The 17,629-nt window shown below is 35.1% G+C and overlaps 1 protein-coding gene across 2 annotated transcripts; it reads left to right on the forward strand.

Annotated features, from left to right (window-relative positions):
- The first annotated feature begins 34 nt into the window (after window positions 1–34).
- LOC127847355 (transmembrane protein 41A-A-like) lies at window positions 35–13,435 on the forward strand. 2 transcript variants are annotated; one of them, XM_052379212.1, is made up of 6 exons: window positions 35–156; window positions 1,212–1,333; window positions 2,611–2,767; window positions 3,454–3,615; window positions 4,722–4,860; window positions 12,544–13,435. In XM_052379212.1, the coding sequence occupies exons 2-6, from the start codon at window positions 1,236–1,238 to the stop codon at window positions 12,720–12,722; spliced, it is 735 nt and encodes a 244-aa protein (XP_052235172.1). In that variant the 5' UTR covers window positions 35–156; window positions 1,212–1,235; the 3' UTR covers window positions 12,723–13,435. The 2 variants fall into 2 exon arrangements, with proteins under 2 accessions (XP_052235172.1, XP_052235170.1); XM_052379210.1 differs by lacking the exon at window positions 12,544–13,435 and adding an exon at window positions 8,550–9,509.
- The last annotated feature ends 4,194 nt before the right edge of the window (window positions 13,436–17,629 follow it).

Here is a 17,629-nt window from a genome sequence, read left to right on the forward strand (position 1 = left end):
CATTACAAAAATATGTACGTTACTTTTACGACATGCCATAAGCCAACTGTCAAAATTTTCAGTTAAATCCTCCCACATTATTAAAAAAAATTGTTGAACAAATTACTGCGCAGAAATCGAATCTTCATTTCGTGTTTTTCAAGCAATCGATTTTGGGTTCGTTTTGCAGTCACGAATATAACTTATTGGTGAACACTTCTGTACACTCATTTTTGACACCATATCTCAACATGCTCAAAATTTGTAAATTTTCAATTTTACTGTTTGTTTCCTCACATAGAGCACTACCAATTTGCAAATATGATTTTTTCGTCAATTTTATCAATTTACCAAAATAAAAAAAATCCCTTGAAGAGGCAAATTGGCAGCTTATACTATATATTTATATATAAATATAATTTTTTTTTAATAAACACTCAGTTAAGTCAAACTGTAGCTGAAATAATTCGTGTTCAGAATTAATCTGAAAGTCTGCCAAAGCAAAAATCATCAAAAGACTATGGCGGCAATTTATATTGACTAAGTCATACTGTTAAATATTTTAAACGGTTGTCCCTGGGACAATTTGCTTGAAAAGCCAGTAAATGTTTCTCTATCATCTTGCAATATTGTCTAACTGCCGTAATAAACTTGTCTACAAACACTTTTACAGGAAAATTAGACTTGCTTGATTTTAAAATTGCATGGCCCGACTTATCTGGTATAGAATATCCACATTTTATCAACAACTTTAGAGTCTTTCCCAAACATGATACATGTACACTGTAAAAGACTATTTATGTACTGGCCACCTTTCCCCAAGTTTATTCAGTTTTTTTTCCCTTCTTTGTGACCCGCTGAAAAACGGCCCTTTCCCCTCGTTTTTTTTTCCCTCAGCAGGTAAATTTTCCCCCAGATTTCATTCCCCCCCCCCAAAAAAAAATATTTTTGTTTGTTTGTTTTTTTGTAAACTTTAAGTACATAAGTTAACCTGATCCAGTGTAGAAAATTTCATAAAAAATTATCTGTTACCTTGAATTTTGTTTTAAAAACAGTAAAATATGTAAAATTGATTATTTAAGACTTTCCTTATTTTCCCCAAAATCCGGCGTTTAACGTGATTGTGTTCCCCAAAATCCGGCATTTCGCGATATTTTTTTCCCCTCAAAAAAGGCCAGGCCCTTTCCCCAAAATCAGATAAAAAACCCTGTTATTTTGCAACTTTGTTTTAGGAAACAATTTGTTGAAAGGCAGCCATGGCTTCTGTGCTGTGGATACCTGTGGTGTTTACAACATCCTGTCTCCTAATCTACCTACTGGCCAGCAATCTACCGGAGCATACAGGATCTGACCGGTGAGTGGTCAATTCAACTATACAATACTTGTATTGTAATTAAAAGAAACTGTGATCATGAAATGACTTGAAATAGGACACATTTGCTTAAAGTGACCTTATTGTTACAAAATCTATTATGTAAGTTAAATAGCAGTCAACCAACAATTTAGTTAACATATCGGCATTGATTTATCTCACCTACAGGGGTCTCCAAAGGTTCATTTTTAAATTAAAAGGAATTTTCATTTAAGACTATATCATGCTTAGATGTTTCTTTTGAAAGGACATTGGGGAAATGTTTTAAGTGTGTGCCTAATATTTCTAGATTTTAACTTCTAAACTGTAGACCTTCATAAAACTGACAAGAATAGAATTTAAAAAAAGTTTATTCCGGCTGGCTTAGAAAGTGTTCTTTAGATTTAAAAGACTATTGCCTATACCAAACTGGCCATCCAGACTGTTATATAACTTTTATAATTTTTGATTTATGTATGTGATCCAAATGTTTAAGATTTAATGAAAATAGCAGTATCATTAACAATAATTTATAAGTCAATGATTTCACATAAATTTGTAATGCTTTATAATTAAGTCAATTTCAAATTATGATAATTCATCAACTAAGCTGTAATGTCATTATAGTTTGTATTTAGTGGTGTTTTGATCCTTGATTTATAGCGTTGTTTTTCTTGAGTTGAATCACTGAACAAAAAGTGGATAATCATCAATGTTAGTAAAAATAATTTACATTTGAAGCAGAGGGACGGGGTTGAATAATGGGCCCAATATAAAAAGCCACTTAAAAAAATTTGACATGCTATGTCATGCATAAACTTACCTTAAATATTAGATAATAATTGTATAACTTTGTGTTTGGACAACTGAGTTGAATCTGTTCTTGGTGAGAAGTAGATTGCTATTGGTCCAGCAATATCAAGCTTCTATTCTACACAGGTATCTTTTTTTTTTTAAAGAACCAATAATTCATGCAAATGACTGGTATACAACACTTTTCAATATGCTTAACTCAATATACTTTAGCCTTGCTAAGTGACGTCCTTAGTTAGCATTTGCTGTCAGCACACGGTAATAAGGGATGACATTTTCTGCTGTAATGAGTTGTGTTGCTAAAATACAGAGAATATTAATTCGGAAACTGTCGTCCCTTATTTGCCTGTGCAGACTGAACAGCCTTATCAGGGACGACACGTTACGCACATGCATTAAATCCTGATTTCCCAGAGCAATGGTCATATTCAATGCTTAACTCAATGTATATGTTATTCAATGTCAAGGTCTGCACTGAAGTTTCCACGTAACCTTGATGAGTTGAAGGCTTTGGCGACCTTGCTGGATGATTACCATGATGACAACATGCTGTACGTTCTGATACTCTACTGCTCTGCCTACATGTTCAAACAGACCTTTGCAATCCCTGGCTCATTCTTTATGGTAATCTGGGTATTCTAACTTCTTATTTTCATTTGAACTTCTCATGAAATTCCTTAACAAGCAAGACTACTTACCTCACCTTATGAAATAAGTGTTTGGACAAGGAAAAAGTAGTTTAGAGTAGGTGTTCATTAATATTTAATAATGTATCCCCCATATTTAATTGGAGCAAAGTATGGTAATTCTAGTATGAAGTCTGTGGACATGAGGGAACTTTTTACCTTGAAACCATCAATGAGTGCAATGTGGGTATAAACTAGTAACAGGTTCTGAACCTCACAATTGTGTCTAATAATTGTTTGATGTTTGAACATATGAGGGTAATAATGTCCATGTTGTGCACATCATTTTAAAATTAATAGATGTTTGCAGGCATCCTTGAATTTCCTATGTCAAAACCTTTCCGACTCAGGAGCAAAGTAAAATGTCTATATATATATATATATATATATATATATATATATATATATATATATATATATATATATATATATATATATGAAACCAACATAAAATTAGAACAGTCACTCGCAGGCTGTTCATGTTTTATGCTGTTTGCTGTTCATAAGAATCTTAGAGTTTCAAATACAGCCTGTAAAACTTGAATCTAGTAAGAAAGGTCTTTATATTTAATTTGATTTTCAAAGGTACTACAAAAATGACAAAATGCCTATCTGACATTACAGAATCTGCTTGGTGGAGCCATCTTTGGTCTCTGGTACGGATTTCCGTTGACCTGCCTGCTGTCTGCCTCTGGGGCGTCTTGCTGTTATCTGCTCTCACGGCATTTTGGGAAAGACTACATCGTGAAATACTTCCCAGACAAAGTTGGCTTCATGCAGAAAAAGGTTTTACATTTAAGTTGCTTCTAAGTTATCATAATGTTTTTGCAATGTGTCAGTATAAGTTGTTAATCTTTAATGTTGGCTGCAAATTTGTGAATACATAAATATTGGAATATTGAACACTTTAATTTATCAATGCCTTATCAATTATAAATCTGAAAATATAATAATATCTTATTTGCAGGATATGTTATTTTGAAATAATGATTACATTCTGTCAAAAAAATGATTGCATGGTTTATTCATTTTTGTTATAAAGAACAATTGAGGACATACAAATTATGATTTATTAAATTGTATTTACAAGTTTATGTAAAGAGTTATGCTTTGTAAACATGTCCTATGTGATAATTTTCAACCGACAATCATATTGAAGATTGTTTAGATACAGACTTTGGAATTCTTCACTAAAGTTATAAATAATACGACATACATTTCCTGGTCTGAGAGTGGCTTCATTTGTGATATCTTGGTTATTATCAGAAACAATCTCTTTTTTTGGCTCAGATCATATGATGATATGCAATTTTCTACTCAGCTGAATATTGATAATGTCAGTGGGCCCTTCAGTGTTGTTTTTTCGTTCAAAATTGGGTCCGGTATTCGGCACCAGTCCCCTTGAGAAAAAGTATATATATTTCCCAAAATGGGACCTAAAAATTCCAATTGAAGGTTTCAATTGTTGTTTTTTTCAGGTATCAATTCTTTTTTCATCTCCAATACAGCTAAATAATGTTCAACCTTAGAAAATGTTATACTGAAAACACTTATTCTCAATTTTGAAGCATTTTTTATCAAAATAGCAACTAATTTAAGTCAAAACACAGCGAATTTTACCAATCTAAGAGGACTCCATATCATTCCCAAAATGGAGAAAAAAACACTGCCCTCGAACAATCTTAATTATCAGCTGAAACTTAGTCCGACTCAAAACAACATTTCTGATTACCAATTTGAGCATGCTGAACAAATGAATAAAACAAATTGAAAAAAAATTGAGTGAAATTGAGATAGAATATTGACTAACGTATGTTTTTTTATTCTAGGCCCCTGTCACAGAGGAAAGGCAATCATTTTTACACTACTAGATGTATACTGGTATGTTTCAGGTGTCAGACAACTCTGATAGTCTGTTTTTCTTCCTGTTGTTCCTGCGACTGTTCCCCATGACTCCCAACTGGTTCCTGAACATGGTGTCTCCCATACTCAACATTCCTATACATCTGTTCTTTATCTCCGTGTTTATAGGTGAGTGTTTTAACCTCTGTGTCATGTTCTTTATCTCAGTGTTTATAGGTGAGTGTGTGGACCTCTGTGTCATGTTCTTCATCTCCGTGTATATAGGTGAGTGTAGTGTTTTTCCCAGGCCATTTTAGCATGGCGAAAAGCCACGCCGCCCTCCCGGATCGCCACTCTTCCCTTTTCAAAGGCAAATTTCGCCACGCGCACTTCTTTTCAAAGGCAAATTTCGCCACACGCCCTTATCGATAACATCTTTATTGCCTTACGATCTAACTTGGTCCGCAAAATCAGCTTCCTTGATTGTCTGTGACGCTCCTACTGTGCTTGATTTACTCCAGAGACGTCAACGTCTAATCGACTACACATGTACATTAATCGAGTAGATTTAATCTATAACAGTGCTCGATTTAAAGGTAGTCAAACTGACTGTTCCAAAACTGTGAATTAGTCATGCGTGAATAACCCCGTGTCAGTATCAGTCGATAATGCACTTTTTGGACGGCAATGTGTACTCCTTCACGATAAAATCATTACTTCGGAGACTTTTGATGAAAAACTCGATGTTATTCTCGTGGCAATTGTGCATTGCATGCATTATTCAGTTATATCAAAGCATATACATTGACACATAATTACATTTAAAATCACAAACAAATTTATTCTTTATCGTTTTTGTCTTTAAGATAATTAGATCTAATTATTAAAATAATTACTGAGACGTATACTAATTTAACAAAATGCGAATCGCGTATACGATTTAACGTTGCTATGCGCACCTGTCGCTTACATCATTTGACATTTTATCAACATGGCGGACTATACAGAATTAAATTGTGACTCGGCATAAATGGCAAATAACGTCGTAAACGATCGAATTAACGATGGAGGTTATACAATAAGAAGGAATTGATGAAATGTCTGTGATAATCAACGATGCATAAAAATGTTTTAGAAAGCAACAACATTATTTATTTATTTGTAATCTACTCGGTGGATGTATGTCACGGAAACGAGTGTTTGCATATTGTAAGCGATCAATTTACTCGCAATGTTATTTTAAACATCTGTCAAGATTATTGTTAGAAAATGGGATAAGACAAACATGGTTTCAATTATATGTTAGTGGATCTGTGTATAATCAGATTCATATGCATATATTGCTTTATTATATTTGTCGTGCTGTACAGTTTATTGAAACAGCATGGAACTTAAATCTACATTGCAAGGTAAATATATTAATATAAATCATAATAAGTTAAATACATCTTATTATTATTAGGCCTGATAATTTTCCGGCCTGGGCCGGATTTCCGGTTTTTAAATTTGCTCAGAACCGATTTTGAGATTCACGCAAATCCGTTGAGAAATTCGGGAGGGGGGCGAGCTACCTATTTAGGGTTTTCGGAGATACCTTGGAGAATCTGGACCGGTAGCCGGTAAATATACCGATCAATGGCCGATAAACGCTTATGACGTCATGCTAGTTTTTCAGGCTTTCAAGTAACTCGGATACATGAAGACAATTTTGGAAAATTTTGAATTTTGGCGAACTAAAACGAGCAGCAGCAAATTGTATCTTAAATCGCATTATTTTTTCAGGTAAGTCTATTTAAATTAATATTATCTATGTAGCAGGAAGAGTTTTGTTTCTGTCTTAGACATAAACAAGCATCCATCTATCTATCTATCTCTGTATACTGCCAACCGCTCTTTCGAGTATTATAGGCAGGGAAAAGGTGAACGTCAGTAACATTAGTGAGTGTGAAAGGTAAAAAGGACCCAGCAAAGGATATTGTTGGGTAGTGAGACTAAAAGCTTGAAATCTACAGGAGAATGGAGAGAAGTCAAGTGGTTAAAAGAGTTTAGTGAAGGTGAAAGATAAAAGTGAGGGTTAAAAACATCATTTAACAGACTAGTACCGCACATTTACCACTGCCCTCTTGAACTTTGAACAAGATCGGATAGGGTAGCGATATCAGCTGAGAGCTTGTCCCATAGTGTGATGCTGTGTGGGAAAAAGGAGTAATAGTGGTAGAGTGATCCTGTCTGTATCTTTTGTAGATACAGTGGGTGCATGTGTCTAGTGAAGCGGATTGGTGCTTTTATATATTGTGGGAGAGGTATGGCAACAAGGTTGTGATAGATTTTATAGAACATGATGAGTTTGCTGTCATTTCTACGATCTGCGAGCGATCTCCAGCCTAGATCTTGTACCATGGCCGAGACACTGGAAAAGGGAGAGTTATCTCGCTGCACCCAGCGTGCAGCCCGGTTCTGCACTCTTTCCACTTTATTGATGGCAGTTTTGGTCCATGGGCTCCAGACAGTGGAAGCATATTCCATGACGAATATGCCTACATTATTCAAAAATGACATGTCACGATCATTTAAAGTTTCATGATTGACTCGTGAAAGTTTGAATTGATAATGATATTATATTTTTGAGAGCGTTTAATATTTGAAGAAATATAATGTCACGGCGTGAATGTCATGGCTGCAGTCCCATCCTCTTCCTTTTCTCTGCCTTTTCCCTGCTTTGCTGGCCATGCACTTTGATGCTGATTGGGACTGGTCCTATTAAAACCATTTGTCCAGAAATTATGAGCCCAACAGCATCAAGTGTCACTGATAAAAACACAAATTAGATGCACAGGCAGCAGTATCATAAATTTGCCCCCCCCCCCCCGAACCCTACCCCTCCATGTTCCCATGCAGTGGCCGACAAAATGCAACTGGATTCGTTAAAAGACAGTAAATGCAATGAGATTACACTACTAGCCGATCTCCTGCTTGGCTAATAACTTTAATATTCAATTAAATTCGACTTTCTCGCTACATGTCTGTGTTTTGCTGTCATATTTTGTCGATCGAATGCTCGGTTCTAAAACGCCATATCATTGGCCAACACAATGAGAACAACCAACCAGATGACGCGTTCTAAAATTAAAATGGTGTACATGTGTAGATAAAACACCGAGTGACATATAGCGAGAAAGTCAAATTGAATTGAATATGAAAGTTATTAGCCGAGCAGAAGATCGGTTAGTTGTGTCATCACGTTGCTTTAACTGTCTTTTAACGAATCCAGTTGCATTTTGTCGGCAACTGCATGGGAACATGTGTGTTTTCGATGAAAAAGGTCACGTCCAGTGTTCCACAATCTTTCAGCAATAGGCATATAGTGCGTTTCATACCTTGTGTATATATATTTTTCAATTTAATGGATACTTTTTTTTTTTAATCTGTAATGGATCCGTGATTTTTTTTTTGCATCTGCTTAGCTTAGTTGCCACTGTCTGTGTATGCTCTGTAATATTTGTTTACAACTCTTATTTACTTACAAGAATTTGAGTAGATATTTTATTCTTTTATAAATGTCTAGAAACAAATTTATTTAAACCTTTATTTATTTAAAAGAAATTAGTGGATATTTTATTTCTTAAAAAAATATCTGACTTGAGCAGACAATTCTTAACTTTTTAAATTTCCACAACTGATGTTATAATATTATTCATAATATTTTAATGTATATTTGCCGTATTTAATAACATATTGATCTCAGTCTTTTCCAGCATTATACACTTGTAATCCTTATTCATCATGTGTTTATAGTCGGTTGTACAAGCTGCCCAAGCTTATGTTTGTTGTTATTTCACTCTTGCCGACTCAAATAAATCTTATCTTACCAAAACCAGTTGGAGAATACCGTCACATTATTCAGAGGAAGAAACAGGAGAAAGACCAAGTCAGCAAAGAACTGACCATTAACACACAAAAGCCACCCTCCAAAAGAACAGCCATGGATATGATCAGCCACCTAGCTAAAAGACAGAGGCAAGACCATGTTGACAAACTTGACAGTGTACAGACTGGTTGGAACAAGGAATAAACATCAGAAAAAGCCATTTGATATAAACAAATAGAAAGATTAAGTAATCAAACTCATTTTTCAAAGGCATCATATGATTTCAAGATGTAATTAGTTTTGCCATTGGTTTGAGATTGATGCTATCAATGTATAAAGTGTACATCACCTTAGTTAGTAGTTAGTTACAAGTTTATAAAGTGTTTGAACAATTGTTGTTAAATATTGAAATAATTAGATGTTCCTTTATTCTTTATCTAGTCATTTATTGACAACGGAAGTGTTGGAAGTGTTCAGCCTCTGGACTAGTCATTCATTTAATTAGATCAATGTGCTATCTTTGTAGTTATCTTGTGTACATAACCTTAGGACAAAAATGTATGTTACTATGTTACAAGTTTATCAATTGTTTTAACTGTTGTTGTTTTGTATTGAAATACTCAAATGTTCCTTGTCTTCTTGTTAACAACTGAAAGTCATTTCTTTATATCACAAGCGTTCAACTCTTTTGACTAGTGTTGCTTTGAATTACACCTATGTGCAGTCAATGATTGCAGTGTACATAACCCTTGTACATTTCAAAAAAAGTCAATGGGTTTAACTATTTCGTTTTGTTTTGAAAGAGCGTTCAATTTACTTTGACTCTTTTTAACAAGACTTTTAATGAAACATAGCAAAGTAGCTCAAATATTAATAGAACAAGTATATGCACTTAAATATTGAAATTGCTTGCATATTTATTTTTTAAAGGATATGATGTACCTCAATTTTGTATTAGTCATATATTTAAATAATGAGCCTTCAGCTCTTTAAACTAGTCATGCATTGAATTGCACTCATCATGTAGCTCTGCTTCAACTCTTACCTAGGTAGTCAAATTATAAGTAAACATTGTGCAGCTATATTTCAGCAAATGATCTATTACCAATAAATGTGCTTGTTTATATGTTATATTTTCCACAACTGCTTCTTATGCGATTACATGTTTCCCCGTAATTCAGGTATTCCGGGAACGTTTTTGCCCTTTTTTGTCTAAAACGCGCGCTAAAATGCCCTTTTTGAAAGTAATGCGCCATGCCCCTTTGCCATCCTGGGAAAAACACTAGAGTGTGTGGACCTCTGTCTCATGTTCCTCATCTCAGTGTTTATAGGTGAGTGTGTGGACCTCTGTGTCATGTTCTTCATCTCTGTGTATATAGGTGAGTGTGTGGACCTCTGTATCATGTTCTTCATCTCTGTGTATATAGGTGAGTGTGTGGACCTCTGTGTCATGTTCTTCATCGCCGTGTATATAGGTGAGTGTGTAGACCTCTGTGTCATGTTCCTCATCTCAGTGTTTATAGGTGAGTGTGTGGACATCTGTGTCATGTATGTCATCTCTGTGTATATAGGTGAGTGTGTGGACCTCTGTATCATGTTCTTCATCTCTGTGTATATAGGTGAGTGTGTGGAACTCTGTGTCATGTTCTTCATCTCCGTGTATATAGGTGAGTGTGTGGACCTCTGTGTCATGTTCCTCATCTCAGTGTTTATAGATGAGTGTGTGGACCTCTGTATCATGTTCTTCATCTCTGTGTATATAGGTGAGTGTGTGGACCTCTGTGTCATGTTCTTTATCTCTGTGTTTATAGGTGAGAATGTGGACCTCTGTGTCATGTTCTTTATCTCAGTGTTTATAGGTAAGTGTGTTGACCTCTGTGTCATGTTCTTCATCTCCGTGTATATAGGTGAGTGTGTGGACCTCTGTGTCATGTTCTTTATCTCTGTGTTTATAGGTGAGTGTGTGGACCTCTGTGTCATGTTCGTTATCTCCGTGTTTATAGGTGAGTGTGTGGACCTCTGTGTCATGTTCGTCATCTCTGTGTATATAGGTGAGTGTGTGGACCTCTGTGTCATGTTCTTCATCTCCGTGTATATAGGTGAGTGTGTAGATCTCTGTGTCATGTTCCTCATCTCAGTGTTTATAGATGAGTGTGTGGACCTCTGTGTCATGTTCTTCATCTCTGTGTATATAGGTGAGTGTGTGGACCTCTGTGTCATGTTCTTTATCTCTGTGTTTATAGGTGAGTGTGTGGACCTCTGTGTCATGTTCCTAATCTCAGTGTTTACAGGTGAGAGTGTGGACCTCTGTATCATGTTCGTCATCTCTGTGTTTATAGGTGAGTGTGTGGACCTCTGTGTCATGTTCTTTATCTCAGTGTTTATAGGTGAGTGTGTGGACCTCTGTGCCATGTTCTTTATCTCAGTGTTTATAGGTGAGAATGTGGACCTCTGTGTCATGTTCCTCATCTCAGTGTTTATAGGTGAGTGTGTGGACCTCTGTGTCATGTTCTTCATCTCTGTGTATAAAGGTTAGTGTGTGGACCTCTGTGTCATGTTCTTCATCTCCGTGTATATAGGTGAGTGTGTAGACCTCTGTGTCATGTTCCTCATCTCAGTGTTTATAGGTGAGTGTGTGGACATCTGTGTCATGTTCGTCATCTCTGTGTATATAGGTGAGTGTGTGGAACTCTGTGTCATGTTCTTCATCTCCGTGTATATAGGTGAGTGTGTGGACCTCTGTGTCATGTTCCTCATCTCAGTGTTTATAGATGAGTGTGTGGACCTCTGTATCATGTTCTTCATCTCTGTGTATATAGGTGAGTGTGTGGACCTCTGTGTCATGTTCTTTATCTCTGTGTTTATAGGTGAGATGTGTGGAACTCTGTGTCATGTTCTTTATCTCAGTGTTTATAGGTGAGTGTGTGGACCTCTGTGTCATGTTCTTCATCTCCGTGTATATAGGTGAGTGTGTGGACCTCTGTGTCATGTTCTTTATCTCTGTGTTTATAGGTGAGTGTGTGGACCTCTGTGTCATGTTCGTTATCTCAGTGTTTATAGGTGAGTGTGTGGACCTCTGTGTCATGTTCGTCATCTCTGTGTATATAGGTGAGTGTGTGGACCTCTGTCATGTTCTTCATCTCCGTGTATATAGGTGAGTGTGTAGATCTCTGTGTCATGTTCCTCATCTCAGTGTTTATAGATGAGTGTGTGGACCTCTGTGTCATGTTCTTCATCTCTGTGTATATAGGTGAGTGTGTGGACCTCTGTGTCATGTTCTTTATCTCTGTGTTTATAGGTGAGTGTGTGGACCTCTGTGTCATGTTCCTCATCTCAGTGTTTATAGGTGAGTGTGTGGACCTCTGTGTCATGTTCGTCATCTCTGTGTTTATAGGTGAGTGTGTGGACCTCTGTGTCATGTTCTTTATCTCAGTGTTTATAGGTGAGTGTGTGGACCTCTGTGCCATGTTCTTTATCTCAGTGTTTATAGGTGAGTGTGTGGACCTCTGTGTCATGTTCTTCATCTCCGTGTATATAGGTGAGTGTGTGGACCTCTGTGTCATGTCCCCATCTCAGTGTTTATAGGTGAGTGTGTTGGACACTGTTTTACAACAAGTTATTCATTACAAATATTCCACATTCAACTGAGTTAAATGTATAGGACACTGATTCCCTATAATTTATTCATAACAAAAAATCCACTTTCATCTAGGGGAAAAGTATATGATTAGTATAAGTGCTTCGAAGTATGGTGATGTTTGAAATATAGCAAGCAATTAAACTCGAAACTTGCAGTTTATGAAGAGGGCAATTCATCATCTTCTCCACTCCTTTTACAACTGAGCACCAATTATAAACACAGAATGATTGAAATTGGGATAGCCTCCTTGGAACAGCCCATGCAAAGCATTAGGAGGTTTAAACCTGTAAAGGGCTTGTTGAACTTCAGACATACATTTTGTTTTAAAGGTTTTGCCAATGCAACCTATTATTTTCATTTTCAGGTCTGATGCCATACAATTTTATATGCGTTCAGACTGGATGCATGTTAGCTGATCTCCGAAGTACAGATGATATATTCACATTTGCCACCACTCTAAAGCTGTTAGCTATTGCTGTAGTTGCTCTGTTACCAGGTGTTGTGATTAACAGACTGAAGCAGGGTCGATTGAAAACTGAGTAGTCAACAGCCAATCATGATATTGATAGTCGTAAAGTTGTTTTGCCTATTATCAGAGATGATGGAATCTATTGATTTGCTAGTGTCTTCTGGTCTCTTATTAATACCTCATTTTCTTGGTATGTAAACAATTTCTAGCTCGACTATTATATATGAAATATATGTAGTGGAGCTATCCTACTCACCCCGGCGTCGGCATAAGCGTTTGTGTTGGCGTTAGCGTGCAAATGCTAAAGTTTGCGTACTACCCCAAATATTTTCAATGTCCCTTGATATATTGCTTTCATATTTTGCATACTTCTTTACGAACATGACCCCAACCTATAAACAAGAGCAGACAACTCTATCAAGCATTTTATAATAATAATGGCCCCGTTTCCACTTAGAATATGCATATTATTGATAAATCTATGTTTAAGTTTGCGTACCACCTCAAATATTTTAAATGTCCCTTGACATATTACTTTCATATTTTGCAAACTTATTAACCAAAATGACCCCAATCTATAAACAAGAGCAGACAACTGTATCAAGCATTTTGTAAGAATTATGGCCCTTTTTAATTATAATATGCATATTACTTTAGTTACATTGCCTTTACTTCTTCATTTATGATCAGATTTTATTAATACTTTGACAAAACAACACTTACCTGAATACAACAATGGATTCCACCCAAACAATACACGACGCCCCAACCCAGAATCCCTGTCCCCCCCCCCAAAAAAAATAGTTTTTTCCCTTTTTTTATTTTTGAAAGATCATCTAATAAATAACCACACCTCACATTATACCCCCCTCTCAACCCCCCTACCCCCCCCCAAACATTTTTTTTTCCTTTTTTTAATTTTGAAAGATCGTCTATTAAATTATTGAATATGAACAATTTCCCCATGATGGCTTACGTTATACTGTCAAGCATTCGAATAGTCGAGCACGCTGTCCTCTGACAGCTCTTGTTATCCAAGCATTTAAAAAGTGATATTTTGTGGCCGCTTTTAACCTCTTGTGTTGTACTTCACAATTTGTTTGTATCCACCCTGAACATAATAAATGAGAGTATACTCTAATTATCATGAACGTTTGTCCGTCCTTCCCATTGTCTTTCTCTCTGTCCCTCAGTCTTCTGTCAGCCTGTTGACACAAATTTGTCCAAAGGGTTCTACACCTTTTCAGCATACAACATTTAAATTTGCTGACATTATGCATATGAGATTGTTATCATCTATGGTAAAAAAATTGCAAAAGTTATGCCCCTTTTTAAACTTACACATTCTGGGTCTTCATTATTATTAAAAATCTTAGACAAACCTTGTTTCATATAAAACCACAAAGCCCAGGGCGTTAATATTCGGTACGTAACATTGTATTGAAGTCCACAATACAATACATTAGTCCTGAACCTATTGGCAAAACTGACCTTAACCTGAGGGTCACATGATCTTTACGGACTTATACTAGAATATCAACACAACTTAATTTATTCTCAAGAAAGTGTACTATTAAGAATGTATCATTGTAAAGTGATCCTTTGCATAGTTTGTTTTTTATAACCATACTTGTGTGCTTTCTGCTTTCTAAGTCTTACAGTTCTTGAAATGTTTGTTGACAATCAACGCTAAGCTGAATAAGCAGCCAATTGGCACAGGGCACTAAAGAGTTACTGGACTTTCTTTTTAAAAAATAATGCTAAATTTGCAGTTTCCTCTCTCTTATTCCTACAGATTTCACTGAATGTGTAACCCACATTTCTGCAAATGTTTGATGAGATAAAATGGAGGCCAGGTTCATTTAGCGAGCCAAATCACACAACACACTGAAGCCTGATTGCCTTTTGTTTTTACAAAATATACACAATTTGACATTGCTATATTATCTTCACCCAGTCACTTTTCACCAAATCCCCACCAGACCTGCCAGAAATGGGGTCCATTTATTATGACGTTATATATTTCTGTTGATGACCTTGCTGCTTTTGTTGAAGCACATTTACATTCCATATATTTATTGCTGTAAATCTAAAACCATTCAATGTTTTTTTTTGTTTTTGTTTGTTTTGAAATAGGACTTTAGAAAATGTGTTGTGCAATAGTTTAGGGTACTGTTTAAAGGACACATACAATAAATGCATAATAATGTATCAGAGATTTATCTTTGGTTTCTTTTTCTTCTGGCTAATTATATTAGAAACAAGATAGTGATTTGAGTAGGTTAGATAGTGATTTAAGTAGGTAGAAGTGAAATAAGTCAATGGAAATCCAACAATGAAAACGAAAGTCGCATATTGACTACATAACACATGTAGTTTACAAAGGAACATAGGGAAGCATTTAAACCATGCCTTTCAGTTATAAGGTACCTAGTATAGCTATAAAATATTCTACTGACAAGTCTCAGTAAAAATCAACATCATGTAATTATCAATTAAAATCTTTGACTTTTTATGTGAAGCATTTCTTGAAATCTGGATTCGTTGTTCTGTATTTTAATACGATCCATACAGAAGTGTCCAGTAATACTGTAATGGTATAATTGAAATTACGTGTTATTATGTACATTTGTGCTCAAGTAATGGTATTTTTGTCTCAAGTAAATTAAAACTACACACATATCAAATATATTATATAATATATGTATTTTATTTAGAAAGGGTCGTCATGTTTCTAATACTGGTGTTAATGACACTGTGTATGATAAAACAAATGCAGAGCATTACTTGTTTCCTTTCTAAAATTATTCGCATAAAGTGAGTCTAAGAACAAAATTGTATTATATTGTGTACGCATAGGCATTACTCCTTTATTATGATGATTATTTCACATTTCGATTTTATCTGTTATTGTAAATGCTGTTAGTATTTGTGTTTGCTGTTTTTCATTCTATAAAGATTTTATTCTTCAATTACTTTAAATTGATGATTCAAATTATTATACATCTTAAATGTTAAGTTTGTAGCTGATCCGAGCCCAAAGTGTTCAAGATGAGCAATTGTGATCAGTATAAGTCAAGAGCATGTAGTCATGCATCCTGTGTAGCCTGTAGCCAATTGTATACATGTATAAATATGGGTAACTTAAGCTTATCCAAAAGATAACCTTATTCGAATAAATATAACCAAAGTCAAATACCTTGTTCAAATATAACCCAAAATTTAACCAAAACGTGCATCTGTTCGGATATTTTTTTTTATACAATTGCTTACCCCAAAAAGATATCCAAAAAGTTAAGATAGCCACAATTATCTGCTGGATAAAAGTTATCCAGATTTAAACAATTGGCTACTGGTTGCCTCGTCAGAGATATCATTCTTGTTCAATATTTATGAAAATGTGTCAGAATGTATTGACAATATTTCGACCAAGTTTGCATTTGGGTCACTTGAGATTACAAAACTATATCACGATGTATCTTATATAAAAAATATGTGTACCGCTTTAGTAGCCACATTTAATTAAATAAATTATGACTCAATCATAAATAAACAAGGTCAACATGTTTATCTGACAATATCCGCATTAATGGGGATAACACATTGGTAAATCCTTGTTGGAATTAACTTATATATGGTTACCAAATTAGGAGCCATATTAAATGTTCTTAATTTTGATATAACTAAATAAAAAATGGTTATATAGCAAATATGTAGGCCAGGTGGAAATCGATGTCAAGGGGCTTCGAAAAAGGTTAATCTTAGAAAAACCGTGTTACCACTATTGTAGCCACATTTATGACCAGTCTTAATGTCAGATTGTGTATTTAATATTGAGGACAAGCTCGAATCTGTGTCATGAGTGGTAAAAAAAAGATCCCTAAGTAAAATCTTAAGCAAGCACGGTCACCCCTCTAGAATCCACATTTATGACTTAATCTTGATGAAAGTTAGTATTATTTATCTTGTCCATAACAAAACCAATTTCAAGTCGGGTTAAATGGGATAAAACTAGGTTATAAAATTAAATCTTGGACAGACCTTTTCACCACTTTCTAAACCACATTCAGGCTCAATCTTGATGAAATATGGTCATAATATTACAATATTTAGGCAAAGTTCGAATAATGGTCAAGTGCGGTTTAAAACTAAATTACAATGTCTAATTTAAGAAATACCTTGTTAACACCCTGGGGGCCAAATTTATCAATTAATCCTGATTAGACTTGGTCAGAATGGTTATCTAGGCCAAGTTTAAATCTGGGTTTATTTGGGTAAAAAAAAACCGTGTATCTAGAAAAACTAGTGTAAACGTTTAGATTGTTACCACTCTAGAAACCACATTTATTATTCAATAATGATATCTTGACCAATTTCGAATATTGATCATTTGTATTCGAAATTTATTGCATCAGGTCAAAAGGTTGTCATGCTCAATAAACACTCCAAATGCAACATTTGTGACCTAATTACAATGACACATATCCTGGCTGTTTGTCTTGACCATATTTCGACACTGTTTAAAATTGTGTTATATGAAGTCAAAAATACGTCACGCTGGATAAAATTGTGACATTTTTTGTACCATTTAGATTTTCAAATTATCTAACCTAAATATAGGCTTTCATATAACCTTAAACATGTCGCACACAGTTACATATGTATGGAACTGAGCATTCTTTATTAAATGCATGTACTTTACAGTCACAGAGCAGAAATGAAATTCTTTTGAAATTCATTCGATGCATCCTCATCTATTTATTTAGTGCAATTTTAGGTTTTAGAATTTAAATAATCATAATAAACCAATAAATGTGTTTGTTATTTCCTACTGCATTTATATTTTTATGCCCCCGAAGGAGGACATATAGTGAGCGGACTGTCCGTCACACTTTGCGTTGAGGTTTCAAAAATTGCTCATAACTTCTAGATCTATGTCGCTTCAGATAGCGATTTCATATTTGGCATGCATGTGTATATG

The sequence above is a fragment of the Dreissena polymorpha genome, chromosome 10 (genome assembly GCF_020536995.1).
Source record: "Dreissena polymorpha isolate Duluth1 chromosome 10, UMN_Dpol_1.0, whole genome shotgun sequence".
In the NCBI taxonomy this organism is placed as follows: domain Eukaryota; kingdom Metazoa; phylum Mollusca; class Bivalvia; order Myida; family Dreissenidae; genus Dreissena; species Dreissena polymorpha.

Coding starts and splice junctions, on each gene's coding strand:
- LOC127847355 (XM_052379210.1), top strand. CDS start 1,236: ATGGCTTCTGTGCTGTGGATACCTGTGGTGTTTACAACATCCTGTCTC. Junction 1,334..2,610: donor GAGCATACAGGATCTGACCG/GTGAGTGGTCAA, acceptor TTCAATGTCAAG/GTCTGCACTGAAGTTTCCAC. Junction 2,768..3,453: donor TCCCTGGCTCATTCTTTATG/GTAATCTGGGTA, acceptor CTGACATTACAG/AATCTGCTTGGTGGAGCCAT.